General features: G+C 42.3%; 1 protein-coding gene across 4 annotated transcripts; it reads right to left on the bottom strand.

The window, feature by feature from the left end:
* Window positions 1–741: 741 nt before the first annotated feature.
* On the bottom strand, window positions 742–21,301 carry PANK4 (pantothenate kinase 4 (inactive)). Of its 4 annotated transcripts, none has more exons than XM_080631398.1 (19): window positions 21,151–21,301; window positions 18,741–18,823; window positions 18,179–18,387; window positions 15,975–16,158; window positions 15,372–15,464; window positions 14,038–14,191; window positions 12,938–13,119; window positions 11,370–11,451; window positions 10,175–10,275; window positions 8,158–8,313; window positions 7,300–7,412; window positions 6,706–6,793; window positions 5,702–5,853; window positions 4,818–4,873; window positions 4,225–4,274; window positions 2,859–2,966; window positions 2,313–2,413; window positions 1,785–1,853; window positions 742–1,227 (listed from the first exon to the last, which is right to left on the bottom strand). In XM_080631398.1, the coding sequence occupies exons 1-19, from the start codon at window positions 21,269–21,271 to the stop codon at window positions 1,014–1,016; spliced, it is 2,316 nt and encodes a 771-aa protein (XP_080487524.1). In that variant the 5' UTR covers window positions 21,272–21,301; the 3' UTR covers window positions 742–1,013. The 4 variants fall into 4 exon arrangements, with proteins under 4 accessions (XP_080487524.1, XP_080487521.1, XP_080487523.1 ...); XM_080631395.1 differs by having other exon boundaries at window positions 742–1,241; window positions 21,151–21,300; XM_080631396.1 differs by having other exon boundaries at window positions 1,105–1,310; window positions 21,151–21,300.

The following is a 21,301-nucleotide window of genomic DNA, read 5'->3' on the forward strand; positions in this document are numbered from 1 at the left end:
GCAAAGAAGAATCTTCGGGCCTCAAGGGGAGCAGCTGGCTCAGCTGTGTATTAAACAGGTCTCCCATTCAGAGCTGGAATGGCTGATGCAAAGTTCATGGTTAAATTACGCCATTAAGTTACTTCACAGCCCACAGAGGGGGAAAGAAGGCAAATTCAGTTACTTGGGAATGGCTTTAACTGCACTGCAGGAACCAAGAGACTAACTCCTACGCATCCCAGCATTAAATAACTGAAGGCAACAGAACCTAACGTGCCTGCAACAGGAGGATAGCTGGGTGCTCCTCACCAGAGCACTTCACGTTCACTTTGAGGGTAACTTAGTAAGACTAAACTTCATCAAACTATGGCTGAGTAATTTCATGTAGTTGCAGAATTCCCCTCCCAACCCAACTGGTAACGAGAACAAACAGGGAAAGCAACAGGAGCTACGGGTTCTTCCAACTGATGGTAAACCAGTGCTGTCCAGTTAGCCCAGATCAGGACAGTTCTGTTTTAAACACAGCTTAAGTGATGCTTCTTAGGTTAGAAGGTGGCTCAGTCCTTCAGTCCAATTAACTGCAAAGAGCATGAAACACTTTAGGTAAGTTTAACAGCTGACATGGGAAACACAGTGTCAGACTGACTTAGCACTTTAGAACTGCTTGGTGTGTGCCATGTCCTTGATGGCAGAGTAGGCAGAGATGTATAAAAAAAGGTTTCGTTGACATTTAAATATATTTCTATATGAATGTCTCACAGAACAAAAAAATAAAGTCTTTCCATCACAAATACTGCAGCATGAAAATAAACACTTACCAAAATAAACAATGAGTGATATACATATATATATTTGGGGATGTATACTATAGAGTGAATCATATTGTTGCTTTTTAAGTCACAAAAGCACAATATAAATACGGAATTTCCTATGAACTCTTTTCCCTGTTGTAATAAAAATACATTCTTTACAGTTAAAGTAGAACTAGTGCAAGTCCGTGCTGCTGCCGCCGCTCCCCTGCGGGCCAGCCCCCATCATTGACACGGCACTTCGTACTTAAAGATGACGCTGAAGATCTTCCCCCCAAGGCGGTCAGCGAGCCACGAGTTCTTGATCACTGCCAGCTTGAGGCTCTCGCACTTGAAAGCCGCGTAGTAGTTGGTGTGGATGGCGCGGCCCATGCCCTCGATGATGACCAGGTCTGTCTTGCGCTCCCGCACCAGCACAGCCAAGCCTTTGTCCAGACGGCTGGAAGGAGAGCTCTGGTTGGAAACAGACCTTACATGTGCCGCAAGTGAGAGACGGGTGGTTCTAAGGGCTCTGGACATAAACTGTGGTGGGATTCAACTTTTCAGCTGGAATTACTGATGCCAATAAACAGGAACACTTAAAGGAAATGAGATTGAATCGTAGTTTTAAAGCTCCGTCCCGAGCACACTTGGGATTTCCCAGGAAACACACAGGAAAGTTCTGTTCTCCCAGAGAACTGAATTAAGAATAACCAGGTTAACACCATGGAACACTGCCTGTGCTCAAGGGGATTTCCTGATCATGTGCAGGATTTAACTGAGCTGCTCCTGACCACGGCCACGTGTCACTGCTCAGCACACCATGATAAGGCAGATACCCAGCAATGAGGAAGGGCTGATCAGTATCACAAGTCTGTAAATCCAGACTAAGCAACATTACTGGTTGTGTGTAAGTGATTCCTATCAGGAAGCGTGGCTGAGATCCTCCAGTGCTAAGTCTCAGAACATTCTGCAGCTGATGGAGACAAAGAGCAGATGGGGACTTTGCTAACATACCTGAGATCTAGACACGGAGAACTTGAACCCGTCTGAACCAAGAGCAGCTTCTCTTCCTTCAGGGCAGATCTTGAAGAAGAAAGAAAAAGACAAAACCACGAAATGTCACGGAAATCTGGTACTAAAGCAAGGACGACAACTGAGTCTGCTCTGCAAAGGCTTCTTTCCCCACCAGGATTCCAGAAGAGAACACAACGCTTCCTTCAATAAAAGGCTTCTTTGGTCAGCTGCGTATACTCCACAGGGCTAGTCTCTATGTGACATCGCTGTATTTGCCTCTATTCTTTCTAACATAGCTTCATGTTTTAGTAGCTCGAGGGCTCATCAGGGAAGACACAGAAAAGAAATACCATTATGGGTTGTTAATAAAGGTCTGATCTGTAAATTGTTCACCTTAATGAAAGTACTTGTTCTGCCCTGGCTTCCAGATTTCAGACACAAATAAACACAGTTAAATATGTAACAAGGAACTTGCTTTTTCCTTCTCTGTACTGTACAATACACAATGAAGGCTGGGAATGTGCTTACTGAATGATGGGATCCATTGCTGCTATCCGCTCAGTCACGATCAGGGATTCGCTGTAGGTGACATCGTTCAGGGCAGGGCCAGAGTTACAGGCCAGTATAACCTGAGGTAAAGGTCCAGAAGAGTCCACAGGTTAATGCAGTGCATGTGTGGTGGCAGAGCTGCTTGTTTGTTTAGATCATCGTGCCCTGACCTACTGTACAGAACAGGAAATGAAAGGGGAAGGCAGGAGGCCCAGAGCTCACTCTCCCTCAGTTAACTGCTATTTTGGGACTTACAACCCTCAGCACCCTCACAGGGAAGAGCTTCTGCCTAAGAGCTCATCTCAGTCTCCTCTCTGGCAGGTTCAAGCCATTCCCCTTGCCCTGTCCCTACAGGCCCTTCTAAAGAGACCCTCTCCAGCTTTCTTGTAGGCTTTGGAGTTTCAGGGGTTGGGATTAGTCCCAGTTTTGATGCCAGGATCCAGTCTGGTCAAGAGTACTGCAGGTGGATAGTTAGCAATTACCAAAGCTCTGTTACATGGTGAATTCACAATGAAACCCACTTACCTCTGTCCCTCTAGAAAGGAGCTCTCTGACAAAAGGAAAGACTCCTAAAATTATGTCTATTCCACTGTTATCTGCGAAAATTAAGGCACATTTATGAGGGGGACCCTCCTGAAAGAGAAAACCAGCGTATTCAGGATTGAGTTCACAGCTCATCTCAGTGCACAGTCTGTGTTATTTACAACTACTCGCTTTAAGACCCCACATTTTATAGCCTCAAACACTTGGCCATTTTGGTTCTCTAGCAGCAGCACAACTCATCAGACCACCACCTACCCTCAGTCTTAGGGGAAATTAAGTTCCCTGACGGTGTCTTTGCACAGGAATTTAAAGCAGCCTTCAGTAACTTTGATTTCTTTGAGAGGCCTTCAAACTCCATTAATATAACCTGCACTGGAATTAAAGACAGCAGCTCTGAACAGGAGCATCCTTGGAGGCTGGAGGAGAAGCAGCAGCATGGGTGGCTGCTGGTATAAGTGTGGTGGTCATTGGGGTGCACCTACCTCGGTGGCTGTTTTAAGCTATCCTGCCATAGGGTGACAGGATTCCCTCTGCCAGGAAATGGCAGGATGAGCTATTGGGAGCAGTGACATCCTAAAATGCAGACTCCTTCTCTTCCATTAACCATTTCATTTGTTCTAAATCTGATGTTATAAACTCGGCTCCCTCCAGTTCACATCAACAGCAGAAATTTCATAGTGAACAGTGCTTAATTCTTAATAAAACACTGTCAGGACAGTGCCTGGCATTCCTCAGTTGTCACTGTTTCTTACACAGGATGAGCTGACAGGTTCTGGTTTAAGATGTAATGAGTTCGAGTGATCCACTCACACCAAAGCTTTGGCTCCCATTGCCCACAGGGATTTACACAAAGACACAAAAGCTTTTCAATTAACCCTAACGAAGCAGCAATAGAGATCACACAGGGCAGAAAGGGCTTTGCTAACTGGCAAGTTAATTGCCTTCAGCAAGCTCCTACATTACTGTTGGCTTTAGGCTGGCTACTTAGCCAGAGTAACAAGCCAAATGTTACCTTTGGGCCCAGTGTTCAAAGTTTTGGGTCTAGGTGTATAGAAATAAATGTCTTTATAAAGCAGGGGCACAATGTGGTTCCTGTGGAACAGCTCTGGGAGCAACTGGGTTCCAAACGCTGTAGGTCCTGAAGGAATTCAGCTAAGAAATGATGAAGTGTCAGCCTAATCCCTTTTATTCCTCTCTTTATGGTATGGCTGCTGAGTTACTGGCACTGCATTACCAGAATGTATTCTGAGTGGTCTGAAGAGGGTTCTGTTAAAGTCCAAGATTAATGAGGTGGGTTTATGATGAATGTATTTAATTACTCATGGTTAGTAATGATTGTGGGTCATACCTTCAGTCGCTCCAGCCACTGGTTGTAGGAATCCTGTAGCCAGGGCCGTTCTGTGTCATAGACAAGATCATGTTAGTGTGGCTTTCAGTCAAAGAAGAATTCTGTATGCTACAAAAAGGAGGTGGCTCTTTCCAGGTGTCTAAACATTAAAGTATTTGAGCTCAGGCTTCTGAATGTTAAACAAAGAGTTCCAGAGCTCTGAATTAAGGGAAGAACTCAACTGGAGCAGTCTTGAAAGGGAATTTTCATAACAAAGCAATGAAGGCAGGCAGGTTGGCTATGTGAGGATTCCTCCCAGATAGACAGTGTTGTGCCCCCCAGGACACTGTCTCCTCGGGTGGGTTAGAACAGTTATGAAAATAGCAAAGACATTCTGAGTATTGGTGCAGCTCAGGCCTTGGTTCAAGGAGAGCTTTTCAGATTGCAATTCCTTTGGAACACAGACAGAAACGTTCCACTCAAACTCTGCAGCCACCACTTCAGGTTGCCTCAGCGAGTGCTGATGGTTTCCTGCCACCTGGGCAGCAGAACTGCCACAGTAAACCCGGTCACACAACATCCAGTCCCAGCCACCACCACACATCTCCCTTTACCTTGTAGTTTTGACTTGGCTTCTTCAAATCCAAACTGTGGCTCAGATTCCAGAACGCTGTATCAGAGGGGAAGTAAAGGGTACACAGTTAAGCAGCTTCATCTCAAATACAGCTCAAATGTTTCCTTAGCAGGTGGTCAGCAATCTTACTGGTTATAATGGGGAGTGTAGACAGGTCCAGTGAGTGAGAAGCAGATACTTTGTGCTTGGGTTAAAAACAAAGGGCTCAGATGTATATTACTGAAGCTGGTTTCTTTTGGCATAAGAACTCTAATTTAACACACAGATGTCTGCAGGCACTAGACTACAGGTACAGAAGACACCTTTTGGTCTGCAGCCCACCATAAAATGGAGTCATGGTCTAACGTGTCAGTGGAACAGTCTCCTCTGAAGGCTGAACTACAAGAGTTTTTGAGGTTGTACCTGGGTGGCACGAAAAGGGATTAAAATAACCAGATACAGGTTTTCAAAGTTACTGCCAGGAACTGATAGTAAAGTAGCCCCTCACATGTGGGTGGTGAGGAGGATTTCCACAAGTGAGGTGACTTGGTTCTAAGCTGTCAGTACAAATATTACAGCATGTGGGCATTGCTTGTCAGTTCAGTCTCACGAAGTTCCTTAAATCCAGCCCTGACATTTAACTCGGTATCTCTCAGTTCCTTCCTTAAAGGCTCTTGGATCTATAGTATCAGCCCCCCCAAAAGAAAGTTCTAGAATTGTGATTCCTTGCACAACAACACTTGTAAAGACAGCCAACACTTGATGCAGGTGTAATACAAGCTACAATTAGATCAGTGCACTTCATTCTCTAGAGAAAAAAGAACAATTGGATATTCTGAATCTTAAAGGGTGCTTTTAAAACATTTTGAAACATTGAACACCTACTCTGAGACTGCTTTTGCTCCCCAGTCAAAGACATTCCCCGCAAGAAGTCCTTTCACCAGAGCAAACTGCCTCTCCTCCCAGTCTAATGAATCCAAAGACTCGATTACGCTGTGGAAACATTTTAAGGCTATGCCATTTTCTTTCTGCTTTACCTGTAAGAAAGACATGAAACACTGGATTTATAGACAAGAACTTCTTACCCATCACTGGTCATCTCAGTGCCAAGACCACGCTCAAGCATTCTCCTCTATGTTCATGGCCTCTAATGGACCAACAAATTACTGTTATCAGCATGCTTAGTATCAAGAAAAAAGTTTCCTGGGATTCTAACAAAAAGCTTTGTTAGTGCTAGGATATGATCTGCAGCCCAAGAATTACTTTGCTTAAGAAGTTCAGGTGCAATAGATCTTGAGCAGGTTGGGGACTGGAGAGTGGGCACACAAAGGGACTTTTGCAGTGCCATGACCCATCAAACCGAGGTAGTTACCACCAGCAGGCTCAGCACTGCCTGGTTCACAAACACTGGAGATCTCTCTGATTTCTGCATCAAGAGTTTCATCATCCCAGATGTTAAGAAGCTCTTGAATTTTTCCTCCAGTGGGATCAGGGTTACACAGCCAGTTGCCTTCCCAGCTTTCCCAGCTCTAAACTGATGGGAACACCTCCTCAGGGAGGAGCTGGTTACACTGGTAGCTTACACAGACACCACACACTCATCAGAATAGGATCAACACCAATTCTCTTCTCAGAAGCATCAGACAATGGAAGCTGGCAATTTTCATGGTTAGTGTTACCCTCCCTATGCACATGTTGGAAGTCCAGGGTATTATATCCCATTATCATTGCTTCTCCTCAGTGACAACCACCAACTGATTAAAGCTGTTGCAAGGTAGCCAGTTACTGACCCCCCCCACCCCAAGCCATGACTTACACAAAGTTTCAGAGTACGGAAAAAGTGTCTTGAACTCGGATGTTGTCCACCTTGTAAAGCAGGAACAACTTACCTTTGAATAGGGATCCGGAAAATTGAACTCGTTTAAACAGTGTTCCCTTGTATCCAAAAGGCTTCTAACTGTTAAGGTACCATACGCGCTTTAAAAGGGGAGAAGGGGGGAAAAAAGAGATCAACTGCTTGTACAGAAAGAAGTTATTTTCTCTTCTCTTTCCTCCATAAGTCACTGCGCATCACACAAGCACTTGAAAGTCTCTACATTCCACGCGTGCTAAACACTGCCTCTAAGTGACAAATCTGCTGTACAGTTTCCTTAAATACAGAGAGGGAAGACGTTCAGAGCAAAGCTGGGCACTTCCATTAACATGCTGCCATGTTCAATAAGCAGGTAGCAATTTTAAATAATAAAATTTTAAATATAAAACCATATCATTTTCCCATTACATTCCAATATACGAGACCCAAAAGTTCTGTACAGAGAACCTGATGTTTGGCACATCGCCTAATTAAAGCCTTCAGCCTACCCAGCTTTCAGCCTGCTCTGCTTTGTAACCTAAGCAGCTTTTAGTTAGTTTTTAGTTAGCTTTTAGTTTGCTCTGCTCGAAACAAGCAGCAAGTGATGAAAAGGGAACACAGAGACGCTTACAAGGGCTGCTGCCTGAGTGTCTGCAGCTTGTTCCAGTACTTCTGCTGGAACTTTTCGGCTCTCTCCAGAGCATCCATGGAGTCTGGCTGGCTGGCTGCAGCGCGCTTTGCCACCTGGCAGGGAAACGAGGCAAGACACAAGTTACCACATGAATTCTTCCTCCATGTAACTGATCTGAAGTTTAGCCTGAGAAATAACCCCTCCATCTGCTCTTCAGTGCCTGCATATATCTAGTCCCTCCCACACAGCATCTTCCAGCTTTCCTTTAGTCAAACCACCAAAGAATAGTTAATTTTAAATACCTCCTGTCTTCCCAAAGGATTTCAGCTTCAAGAATGTACTTTCAGAAATTAAACACAACTTAGTTACATGAGTGGGAAAAAAATAACGTGCACACACATAAAAGGAGAAACAGGCAGGAATTTAACAGTCTGCATTATCCCACTGTGTTCTTTCTCTTTACTGCAGTATGGGTTTTTCCCAGCCATTTTTCTCCTGACACTCACTCATGAAGTTTCTGATTTGGATTTGTTTATTAACCGTAAACAGCTCTTAAATACTAGCAGGCACTAACTGAATTGGTTTTACAATGCAGAAGCAATACCTCATGCCTGATTAGGGCCAAGGCGCTTGGCCTTTCTGGCTTCTGATGGTCTGACCATCCTGCTTGCTAGCTCTGTATGAAGAGGTGGTGTCATTTAAGAGAGATGTTTTAAAAGCACCACCAGAGAATACAAACCTTTACACAATAGGTTTGACGCAGCAGGTGTATTTTGCAGGGTTAACATGTTGGTCCAGAGAAGATTTATGTACTAAATATTTGTGTCACTCACACATATGACTGTTTGTGATATTTACCCCATCCAGAGACTCCTCAAAGCATGTGAGCCAATATTTTCTGGCCATGGCATCATCTGTGAGGTCAACAGTGTCTGGAATATAGGTTGATGGGTCTTTCAACAGCGGCAGGTTCACAAGCGGTCTCTCCAACCTATCCATTTCAAGCATGTCAAACTAGGTGAAAAAACAAAAGAGATTTGTTAGGACTTACTCAAAAATAGACTCGTAACAGATTTATTTGTACAAGGGCTACAGAAGTCCATCCACAGCTGAGAGTGCCAAGTTTGCAGATAACTTTATGTCACCACAAATAATCCACTCCCCTGCATGGATTATTTATCTGTGCCCATCCTGCAGATGGAGATTATCAAAGCTTCATGCTGAAAACTTACTATAGGCCCTCTAGTTTATTATTTTCCTTCCCTTCCTCCCGAGATCTGCTGGGCTACCAAGTTCAAGGAGCACAAAGAGCTGAGCACAGGATTATTTGTGAAGGAATGCTGCTATGTTGCTTCATAACTTCCCTTTCAGAGTCCTGATCAAGTCCCCAAATCTTTTTCTCATGTCTTGTGAAAACAATGCTTGGGATCAGATTTCTAAGGACAGAGATTAATTTAATGTGCAATATGCGTAGTTACACAGCTCTGTACAGAAAGTGTGCCTTATTTCTTGCGTCTCAAAAAACCTGAGCACGTTTATCTGTACTTTATACAACTACCTAATCACATTGCATCTGCCAACAGAAACACTCGGCCTAAGTAAAGATTAAAGCCCACAAAGTGACAGGTCTTTGTGCACACACACTAAAGTGGCTGTTATAGAACAAGTGTCTTCAGTATTAATTCAACTGCTGGAAAGTGGACTTTTCTGAACTGTAACTGTTGCAAAGAGATCCCACTTTATGTGAACAAAGTGAGCGCCAAGCAATAGAAGAATTCAAAATGGGGCAGCTGTGGACAGCACATTACAGCTGGTTTGACACTCTTGTACCATTGCCAGCATGAAAAAATATCATCTCTCACAGAGTAAAGGCTTGACAAAAAACAGATCACTACATCTGCATAAATGCTTTTAAAATCTGTAATACATTTTCTCATTAAGAAGGATGGGGGTGTTATTTTTTGGTCACACTTGTAATCCACAAATTTATTAACCCAATTTTAGTTATGGCAGAGCTGAAAAACTAGACTTTTTTACATATAGGCACAACCCACAAAATCCATCTTCTGCAGCTCATAGTGGACTTATATGGGAAACCATTCAGTAAGAGCTCTGCACCTCATCTTCAGGCCTAAAAAAGCTGAGCAACTAACAGAAAACAATGAACCAAAGCCAAGACCTGCTTCTCCCACCCCATTCCCTATAGCAAGGAAACCAATTCCTGAAAACTGAAAAGAGATAAATCATTGATGGAGGAGATATAAGCAAACTTGACATGAAAAACACTGACATGCAGACTGGTAACACAGTAAAACAATGAGCTCCACTATTCTAGCTCCTTTCAAAAGCACTTCAGTAGATGAAGTATTAGAATAGTTTAAGAACCTGAAGGTATTTTCTGGGTGCTTACTGGATGCCAGTTTCACTGTGCAATCGGAATTACTGTATTGTCAGTGTGTTTAAGAGATGACTGGGCTCATGCTCTTCTGTCCAATTATATATTTCTCTTCTCATAGGAAGTAAATAAAAGCTGCTTAAAGACAGGGGAACATCGGATTCAAAATTCTGAAGCACAATATTTCAGCTACCTCAGAGAAACAGTAAGAGATGAATGTTCCCCCCCTACCCCACTTTGGCGAAGGACACTAAGACAAAGTAGCAGCCACCATCTGTTTTTATGAGACATCACAACAAACCATCACACAAGACACAAGACAAAAGACAACATCACACAACACAAGACACCATATTAATCACTTCTTTTGGTAAGAAGGAGCCCCAGTGGCAGGAAGCAATCAGCTTGAGAATAACCATCTGTTTTCAGATAACCATTACTAAAAGAAAGCACTTAGTTCTAGAAAAGACAACCACATACTGTACCACTCCTTGTTCTCTGCATAGGGTAAACATCAGGGGATGTGCTCATAAGACCAGAACTCCCAGCGTAATTCTCTCCCCAGCTATACTGATTTGGATCTAGAAAAAAGAAAGACAGAGACACACATAATCTGAAAATAAAACTGAGAATACTCCCATGAGCGAGTCTAGAGCCAGCATCCCTTCAGAGAAGGTGCTTCACTACCAAAGCCATCTTCCTTTGTCTTTGTAAGTAAACAATTTCCCCTCCAACCCTCAAAAGAAACATTTCAACCACTCAGTGAATTACCTAGCTCTGAACAGCTTCAACCTGAATGAGACATAAGACAATAGTTGTAAAATCATTCTTTTTTTAAACCCCCTTCCCTTGCCATTAAAGGCTATAACCAGCATGCCTTCAAAGCCCTATTGCTGATCATGATTTCTTGCTTCTAAATCTAGATCCAATATTAACAAAATATAATCACTAAAACACAATGTAACTTCCAAACAAACACTGAAGTTACTTCTAAAATGTTTTTAGAAATGAGAAGAAGTTTAATCAAGTTGAGATGTACAGTATATGCTGCAAATGCAACATCTGTAATTCCTCAGTAGCTGCTTCCTTGCCCATATCTACAAAACGGGTATGAAAATTATTCCACATCCATTATTCTAAGGTATATTTGATACTTACTAAGTAACATGAACAACCCCTCTGTGTACCACTCTAACTAATATACTTACTGGTTTGCTTGTACATTAGCAAGAAATAAAGAAAAGACAAATGGCAGAATTCAACCAAAGCACCCTACACCCAAAGAATGCTGGACAGAAGTGTCTCATCCTTCATAAATGCGTGAGGCTTTTCTCTCTCAAAGGAACACAGTCTTCTTCAGTACATTAACTGAATTCAGAAGCTGGCCTCTTAAAGAGGAGGAAAGTTCTCAGAAACAACATTTCCCCAACTTGATTTAATTATGAGTGCTCTCTGCAGAAATCCTGCTGGCTTCTCAAAGCTGAGCAGGAGAAACGGTGAGAAATTAAGATGTCCCTGCCAGAATATATAAAACCAAAGCCCAGCATCTGTGTTTATTAGTGCCAAATGTATTTATTTGGGCAACAACTTACATGCAGCCTCTTAAGAGAAACTTGGACATTACACTGACATTTCAGAACACAGCATATACAGAACAGAGCAGTGCTGTACTTACTGTCTTGTTCAGCTCCTTTTAAAAATGCCCCAATGGCTCCCAGGTAGCCTTCATGTCTCAGGAACAATGCCTGAACCTCTCCCTGCCACAATATGAAACATTGCAATTGGATGGTCCCTGCTGGCTAATATGTACTTCTTTGTCACTAGTTTTACACTTAAATTTAATAGAAACAACTAGAAGATGGTAATATTAATTTGTGCTACATTCTAATACATTCAGTAACTTTAATGGTGCTTCTGAAACACAGCTTCAGGAGGAACTGCTTACAAACATCATTCCACAGTTATTAAACAGCTGGGAAAAAAATACATGCAGAAGTGGTGTGTATTTTAAGCCTGCACAATCACAAAAGCAGAGGGAAACCAGTGCCTTCACTAGAAAAGACCACTGCATCACTCCGTGAATATTCAAATCCTCTTGCTTGAACAGGCTGGCAATATCAGGTCATCTGATTTCTAGGTCACCAACCTAAGTGTGTGCCACTGTACACATTTGAGACATTGTTCATTACCTTGGTTTCATTACACTGCTGTTCAACAACATGCAGACACTCTGTATATTATCCATAGGCAAGAATTCCCCCATCAAATTCATTTAATTGTTAATATAATACGTGAATGCTAGGGAGAATAAGAACACTCTCCATCCTAGCAGCAGGGTCCCTTAGCTTTCCTAGCCAGTGCTGGGTGAGACATTGCCTTCTCTACAGGAGAGCCAGCTACATCTGCAGCAGCTGCTGTAACAACAACGAACACTGAGGTCAGCTACAATTCATGGAGAGATTGCAATTTGAATCACTGAATAGATGAAGCTATTCTTACAAGAATCTAAAGCTGCAGTTTCGCAATAGTTTTCTTGAAACCCAACAGTTTTACAGAAAGAGACCACAATGGTAAAAAAAGGGGGGGAAAAAGCAGCATACAGGAGTCTCTTGCCCAAAGCACTGAGAAAAGAGAAAAAATGGTGTTGCCTATTCTATCAAATTACAAAAGTGCAGAACTAATCTCCCTGTAAGAACCACTAAGTGAGCTTTTGGACTTGACAGTTTTTCTAGTGAAAAATCTTCAGCATTTTCCACAACTTCAAAACCTGTAAAGAACTACAACTCAGCTGTTCTGGGGGGTTTGGGGTATTTTTGAACAACAAACAACAAACCCCCCACACTGATACTAACTATCTCAGCAGAACTATCCCACATTGTATAGCCTAGGGGGTGAAAAGAAATAGATGCAAGTCAGCAAGAGGAATTGAATAACAATGGTAGCTATGAAGAGAAGAGTGAAAACTCATTACTGGGCAGCTACAAGACAGACTGTCAATCAAAAACTAATAATAAAGAGAGAGAGGGAGGGAGGGAGAGAGAAAGAGGGGCCAGACAGAACTCCCAGACATTTCACATTGATTTTACCCCTCCCACAACAGATCTTTATAGCCCTACTTGCCTACCTAACCAGCAGCCCTCTAAGCTTACTTTATGTGCAATTCCATTTATTAAAGTCCCCCAACAACCTAGAAAGATAACTAAAATTGTGACTCTGCTATCAGGAAAATCTCTGCTTCATTACCTTGGAGAAGAAGTTGATACTGTAGGTTATTGTGCGCATAGTAACAGGGTGACCTCGAATAAAGAATCCTCCAAAATATATCTTCTCTAAGTTATGGAGTTTGGCGTAGAGGCAGGCGAGCTGACCGATGTCATTGCTGATCATATGTAGTAAACTTTTTGCCATATCTTCTTTGGAAAATTCTTAAAGGAAAGAAATAGTAAATCAATTGAAACACAGATGAAGAATCTTCAGGTAGACTGTGCTTCTCTAACAGACAGCCTACAGCTGGAGGAAAAAGTATCCAGTGTATCCAGTCTCTACGTGTATGGAAAGGTGTTCACGTCCCCAAAACATCTCTTATTAAAAAGTACTTCAAAGAAGGAGTTTGTATTTGAGTGAAGATATCATGAAAAAGACTCTAAGCCTCTGTTAAACATTGCTTGAAAGAAACCTGCTTGAAAGGCCAACAGCAATGGCAAGAACTCAATTTCTTCTCTCTAGGAACCACAGATGGTGGTTCATCCATCCAGCTTGACCTGAGATGCATTGCAGCAAATAATAATGCAAATAAAATTGCAAATGACAGTAAATCACTGCCATGGGTCCTTTTCTGGACCAAGAAAGCCACATGTATTTCCCACAGGAAGGAATTCACAGTAGGCTAACTAGAGAACTACTTTTCTTGTTTGCCTAAAATTATGCAATCCCAAACTGAAATGTGAATGCCTGCATTATATAATATTTTTAGCCAATAAAATACTGTGCAGACAAAACACATGTAGGCAAGATGATGAAAAGGAGTGGTGGTTATTTTCCAGCTTTACTTGTTAGATCATTATGAACAGCAGATTCCCAAGGGCCAGAGGAGATGGTGGCATTTCTTCTCCTTATTAGTTCTGAACGATGACTCCAAGTAACTGAGCAACTCAAGCAGTGCTCCAAGTCCCCTCTCAGCCCAGCATGGGGAAATGGCTAAGGCAAGATATGTTTACGCTGATGAAGCTGGCAACTATTTTTCCATCCATTTAAGTGCTGAACCTAGCACAAGCAGCAAATCCAGGAAATATAAAGTAATAAATCTATACCAAATCTTGGGTAGATCTTGTATACACTGATACCTTTATCGGCTGTAGTAGATTTCCCGAAGCTGCTAGCAATCAGATTTCCACTTAAGCCCAGGGTCTGGTAGGCTCCTCCATACACATCTTTCACCAGCATGTCTACATTTGTGTGCTGTCCCTTGGAAGCAAGTTGCAGCAATTCATCAAATTTCTAAGGATGAAAGGCAGAGTTACTCCAGCTTTCCTGGACAGACAGAGAACCTTGCCCATAAACCCAGAGTTCTGCAGCATCTTTACTGACCAAAACTGGGGGTTTGGGCTTGTCTTAGGACCAGTAGGGCAGCAAAAGATACCTTATTTCTAATAATAATTAAGTCCATATCTTATCAGACAGACTGGTCTTAAGTGAAGCTCCTTTAATGATGGAAAGCGTAACTGTCCTCCTCTTCTACAAAATCAGGAAGCATTAAGAGCACACATTATCATGTTCTAAGATAAACTTTTAAACGCACCAGACAAATTATTGCAAGTATGGGTCTTCCCTTTGACATTTTCTTATTTGATGCATATGTAACTCTAGCTTTCTGTAAACTGCTGACATTTAGGAACACCTATTTAAACCACACGGATCTTTGAAACAGGAGAAAGCAGCATGATTTAAGAGACGAGTTAGGCAGAGCAGTACTAAACCAGGCCTTATTCTGGCAGATCACCAAGCTGGGATTTAAGTGATGAACCCCTGAAACCATAGTGTGGAAGAGAGAGTTGGAATTCCTCCTCCCTATTCCCAGACATTTTGCAATAATTGGGTGCTCTCTGCTTTTCTTCTGCAGATCACGTGGAAGGAACTAGGTGGGCATTTCATGTTGAACAAGAGCACAGAAAATTGACAGGCCACTTTGAGGAGGCTACTCTCTGCACTTCAAACAGCGTTCATTCTTGCAGACAAGCTCCCTGAGTCCCAAGCAGGATAATTATTTTGCCACTAATGATCATCTTATCATTTTTGGCCCTACATTCTACTAGTATCTTTTTGCATTTAAAGGTTCCTTTGAAAGTATGAACATAAGTCAAGGACTCAGCCTTGTTCTCTAACAGTGAGGGACCACAAGCACCTCTGGAGAGTATTGAAACTGTCCTGAGCATTGCAGAGCTGCCTGCTCTGTTTCTGCACCAGGACTACAAATCTTTGAATAAAAAGTGAAACACCCCAAGAGACAGACATAATTTTTTAAATTTTTTAGTACACCGATGTTAGACTTCTGGTTTCCCACAGAAACAGAATTTAAAATAATTATTTCTCCCTATTCAGAGTTTGTCATTTCAACATTTCCAGCTTCCTCTTAGCATCTCATTTAATCCCACACCCCTTAAAACTGACACTTCGATACCTTTGTTTTTGTCAGCAGTGCTCCAAGACCCCAGAAGGTTCCACCTCCAATTGAGCTCCCTCCAATCCATTCAAATTTGTCTTCTGTTTCTACCTGTCAATAAAACAAGGCAGATTTTCTAGAAAGTCCTATTTTAACTATAAACACAGTTACATATGAGAACACACGGGGTTTTTTGAACAGTGGAATTCGTGTAGGTGGAACTCTTTAACTGTGTAACTATCAGGTGAGAAGTGCAAGTTCCTCGTACCCCAAGCAGTTCCTGAAATATTTGTATTTAATTCTTGGCCAATAACCCTACATACAGACATAAAACTTGGTTCTCTCCATAGTGTATCAAACCAAACCAATATTAAAAATCACTTTGATCTGACAGCCTTTGCCCTCATCAGTTAATATAACAACTTCTTTAAACACCAAATTACATGTGATTAAAAAGAAACTACGGGAGTGAGCGAAAAAGCATTCGTAACTCTGTAAGAAAGGGAAATTGAGAAATATTCTTCCTAAGCATTATTAGAAACAACTACTGCTGTAAAAAAGCAAGATGTTTCAGATCACCTTTATCAAATTCTACAATAAAACATTTTAGCAACTACTCACCTTCACTATAGAAACCCCAGAGCCAATATTCACCAGTAAATAAGGAAAAATGTTTGGGTCATTCGTCTGAAATCGGAATTCTGTATCTGAATCTTTCTGGTATGCAAACACTTCATGGGGTATGTTCCTTAGCACAAAGTTGCATCCTTTAATTAGACAGGTCATTACATCTTCTTTATCTACTCTGAGGGGAAAGGGAAGAAAAAACCCCTTACATAAATGTCACAGCCCTACTGACAAGGAAGCTTGCTTTTAGAACAATAGTTTTTAAAGGCTTTATGAAGAGGAGATAGTAACCCACACTGCATGGCAAGTCCAGCTCTCTTAAAACATGAAACCCACTTCTGCATATGTTCTGATGTTCATCCTCCATGCCAGAACACACAGGCCAAAGTTAGACTGGAGTTACACAGTAACTTTAATCTTACATTAATCATGCTGTCATTAAAAATAATCCTGTTTTATTAATTAATAATTAATTTTTATTTTTATCAATAAAATAATTAAAAAAAAATCCTCCCCTGTTTGCCTGTTTACACTGTCTCTTTAGTGCCCTGGTGCTAGCACAAGCATATGTGCACCCCTGCAACAAAGTAGGTCAGGAAACTAATCTGGAAAGTAGCCTAACAAAACAACTTCCTAACACGAAATACTTTTCTATCACTCTTCCTCTTCCTTCTCAATAGAGGAAAAAACATTTCAGCACTTGTCTGTGACAGACTGAAGTGACTGTGATGGGCCTACTATTGGGATTGCTAAACACAGAAAAAAAAGACTTCTTACAAGAATAATAGGATTCACAACAGTATATATCCTGAATATGGAGCTTGGGAATGTGATACAAAATTTAGATAAGGTGAATGATGTAGTTAAGTCAGCTAACACTGACTTCTGTAAACTTCTATATCTTATGTACTGTTACGAATTTATGGTAAATTTCTCATATCAAATATCACAAGACTTGTTGAGAATACAAACCAAGCACAGATATACATGTCAACTAATACAGAATATTTGCCAGGATGAAGAAGGTGCTGCTTGTTGGGCCTGTCGGCCAATTAAGTATGTCATGATCAAGTAAAAACCAAAGAAACAAAGACCAGGTGCATCACGTGAGAAGTGGGAATTGCCTCCTTGACTTGATTAGCTGATACTTAGCACCAGCCAGTAAGGTTCTGATGTAGGCTGGTTTGAAAAAGAGTTAACAGAATCCTGCCTATCAGGAGAAGAAAGTAATTTGGAAAAGTAGTATAAAAGAAGATGAGCACAGTGCTTTATGGAACTGTAGTAGGAGAGGGGTTTTGGGGTGCTCATGTCTAACATCAGGTAATGTTCAATATTGGTATAAATTAATGATATTTTTATCTGTACCCACGGTACCTTTTTAGTTTGTGGTGTTTGATAAAGATGTGTGAACAGTAACTTTATGAGGCTGTAGATTCATGAGACTGCCCTTTAGTCTCCTGCAAGCCTATGCTTCTGCATGAAGTTTATATAGGAGCTATGCAATAAGTTGCTATATCATATTAATTACTTCTGAGCATGTACAGAAAAATGTTAGAGGCTTTTGGAACTCTTGAGAGCTTAGAAAATTACAAAGATTAGGTATATCAGGAAAAAAAGTGTTTGCTAATAATGTTTCAGTTTGTAGTATTAGTTGTCAAGCAGATTTCATCCTTAAAATTTAAGTAGAAGGTCTGACACACTTAAACACAGTAATGGATCAAGGATTCTTAGTGAAAACTCTTGTTACTAATGAAATTAGTAACAACTTGATTTCCAATATTACCCCATTTTATATACCATTGTGAGTTTTGTGCATTTGGATCTCTACTCCATTAGAGTCTAACAGTATGTCCAAAGCACGCTCCTGATAGTCAGGATACTATCACTGAAATGCTGCTAAAGTTGAGAGGTGAAAACTAAAAACTGTTATCAGAAGAGATTAATTTAACTTAAAAATGGATCCTTTCTAGAAAAAAAGCTGTGATAAGACCCTGCTTTCTTGTTTTTTTTACTTTCTCCAGAACCCTGTGTTCCTGCCTGTTGGCTCTATGCCTGCACCTCTGCTATGTCAGCTCATGATAGAGTTATCTTGTGGCATGGGTGGCTTCTGAGGGTGGATGGGCAAAGTGGCAAGTTAACCTACTAAAACTCAAAGAAATCATACACTCCTATAACTAAGTTTAAATAGTTCCACTTACTTCAACCCCAATTTCTTCTCAATAAGATCTTTGAATTTATAGGCACCACCACCTGTAGCTTTGATGACTTTTGTCTCTGTATTGACAAGATGGTCTTTGATGAAATCTAGGCAGGTTTCAATATAAGTGTTTTCGAATTTAATGAAGTGAAGTCGAGCTGTAATTTCCTCCTGAACAGTTATTTCATACAAAGGTTCATTTTCTATGTCCTTTAAGAGAAAAAAGAGTTTATTATAGATCATTCAGAAGCCTTCCTTGAGAAACAAGGTTATGCTGAACTACTGAACATAAATTTCTGTGCTTCCTTTGTCTTGAAACTGTTAATGCTATTAAAAACATAACATCCCAAGCAGTTTCAACAGATATTAATTCTCCTTAAGCTGAATAACAGACATTACAAAAGACCATCCTTAAACCGTAAGAAAGTTCTAGATAAAGCTTCATACAGAACAAGTTACTAGATGAGTTTCAGATGGAACTTGTATTCTGATGTGAGAAGCCAGTCCAGTACTTCACTTGCATGATTCAACCCCATGCAACTGATGAATGATACAGTTCTCACCTTTCCAGAATGATCAAAGGATCTCACTCTTGCCACTTTGTGCTGCACAGTTGAATAATAAGCCAATTTGGTTAATGAGCCACCTGTCAATAAGAAGATGACAAGTTATGATTAATGTCTCACCTCAGAGCAAACAATATAATTTATGTATGTTTGCTTTATCTAAGGGTTCTTGGTTTTTAAGATTTTATCAGCTAAAGCCAGATATAATTAAGCTAAATGCAAAATGCAGTGAGCCAAAGAACCTTGGTCTAGAAACTGATCTGGCATGGTTAACTCTGAATGCACTTCCTATGGAAAAAAGTTCTGCTTTTTTCTCTGTTAGATAAAAAAACTCCTTAATTTTAACTCTGCATAAAAAATACCCTGGGCTGCAGACCATAACCACCCTTATTTGTACAGAGAGTCAGTTCTAACTTGGCAACCCTGCTCTTGGAACAGGAGCACAAGGCAGTCAGGTGGTCCATATCTCTTGTTTTTACAGGCCTAATGTGTAGTTGCATTTAAGTCTGTGCATTACTTGTCTCTTGCCAAGTCTTTGGCATATTACCCCTTTCAGCAAGTTTACCACACATCTTGTAGAATATGCTTTGTACAAGACAGGAAGTAATTATGACCAACCACTTGGTTAAAATTGAAGTCCCACCAGTAAATAACAACATAACATGATGAGTAAATTCAGTGGCCCAATGCTCTGCCTTATAAACAAGTGTCATCAAGAAATGCAGCATGGGCATGTTAACAATCAGGTAGTGCTTATAGCTTTGCCTGTAACAGTACTCTCAGCTCTTACATAGTGCTCAAATAAACACAAGTTTTTGCATTCTGGAGGCTTTCTCCAGCAAAATTTAAGTGAGGTCAATTTGGTGATCACCGACAGACACTTAGAGTATCAAAAGTAGCAAAGCTTTCCTGACCTCAGATCTTACATCAGTGTACTAGCCAATGCTTTAAAGTTTCTGGTTAACAAAATCCAAACTCTGTTCTAGCTCGTTGCTTGAAGGTGAGTGTTTTCTTAGCTTGTTTTTTAAGAAAACTGAATTTGGTAGCTCTGTCCTATAAGGAAAAAACTTCCTTCCAAACCTCTAAAGGAATTGTGGAGCTTGTGCTGGAATGTCTCACTGTACAACACTGAGATCATGCATGTGCATCAGTAATTTATCACCAGGTAAATGGTATGTAAAGCACAGCTTCATACTTCCTCCCCTTCCTCTCCCAGTTTTTGAACATTTAAATCCCTTCACAAAACCAGCTGAGAGATGTAACTAGGCTTTGTAACTAACCCCACAACCCTAATTCCACTCTGACCCCCAGAAAGGACCAAATCCAGCTGTTATTTTATCAGGCACGAAACAAGTATCTTCTGAAGGAGCTGGTGGCCTTGTGATATAAGATTGTGTATTATGGTGCATATATTCTTCCCACTATACAGTAATTCTCCACCACCCAGCACAACGTTAATCAGAGGCCTAATGGAGGCTGGCAGCAGTACTAGTGTACTGTGGGTGAAAAGCACTTGTCTGGTTTTCCTAGTAAATAGTTCCACTAACCTAGTAAGTATAAAACGGAAGCAAAAGGTGTGAATCTGACCTGGCTTTGCAGCTCTCCACAGAATGAATGCTAATCCCTACTCCTTAACAGGCTTAGCTCAGGGTGCCCAGGCCAGCCCCCACCGCAGCCCAGCTCCCTGCTGCGGTGCTCAGGTGTCACTCGGATGTGCATTACTCCAGCTGTCCCTTGGTGCAGGTTGTTGTACACCAGGAATACTGTGTTCTCCGGTTGTGCACAGGACAGGAGGTGTTTCAGGGGGTGACTGAGGGCGCAAGTACAGACAACGGCTGTTACAGTTCCGACCCGCTCCCCTTCTGCTTTGCCAGCTCCTTCTTCAAGGTGTGTCTCGGGAGCACGGAGGAGCGGGTGACGGGCCCTGCTGGCCGCGGCCAGCTACCAGGGTCGGCCGAGGGGGTCCGCACGGGGCCGCCGGCTCCAGGCCCCGTTACCCTTCTGACAGGACAGCATGCTCTGCCTTCAGCGCGGCCGCCCCGGCCTGCCGGCGCTACCTCTGCCCAGGGCCGCCAAGGACAGCCCCGGCGGCCCCTATCCCGCCGCCGGCCGGCATGCTGGGCCTTGTAGTGCCGCTCCGCGGCTCGGCTGTACCGCCACCGCCCGCCGAGACTCCCTGTCCCGTAGTGCCCCGCGCCCCCCGCTCGCCGCGCTGCCCGCCGGTAGCTGTAGTTTGACCGTCCCTACCAGCACCAGCCCGTCAGCCTCAGGGCACTCCATCTCCCAGCGTGCCCCGCATCCGCGGGCCGCCCGGCCCGGTGAGTCCCCTCAGCGGGCGAGAGCCGCCGCCCGTTCCTCTACCATCGCCCCCCAGCCCGCCGTTCCCCGCCGCTCCCGGCCGGGTTACCGATGTCTATGGCAAAGCGCTTGGCGTTCTCCAGGTTGCGGAAGATTTCGTCGGGCGGGAGGGTGATGCTCTTGTCCAAACTGCCGTGACCGCCGCTACCTCGCCCGCCCCGCTCCGCCATTTTGAACGCGACCCACTCCTCGCCCGGCCT

This window comes from Psittacula echo (genome assembly GCF_963264785.1).
Source record: "Psittacula echo genome assembly, chromosome: 17".
In the NCBI taxonomy this organism is placed as follows: domain Eukaryota; kingdom Metazoa; phylum Chordata; class Aves; order Psittaciformes; family Psittacidae; genus Psittacula; species Psittacula echo.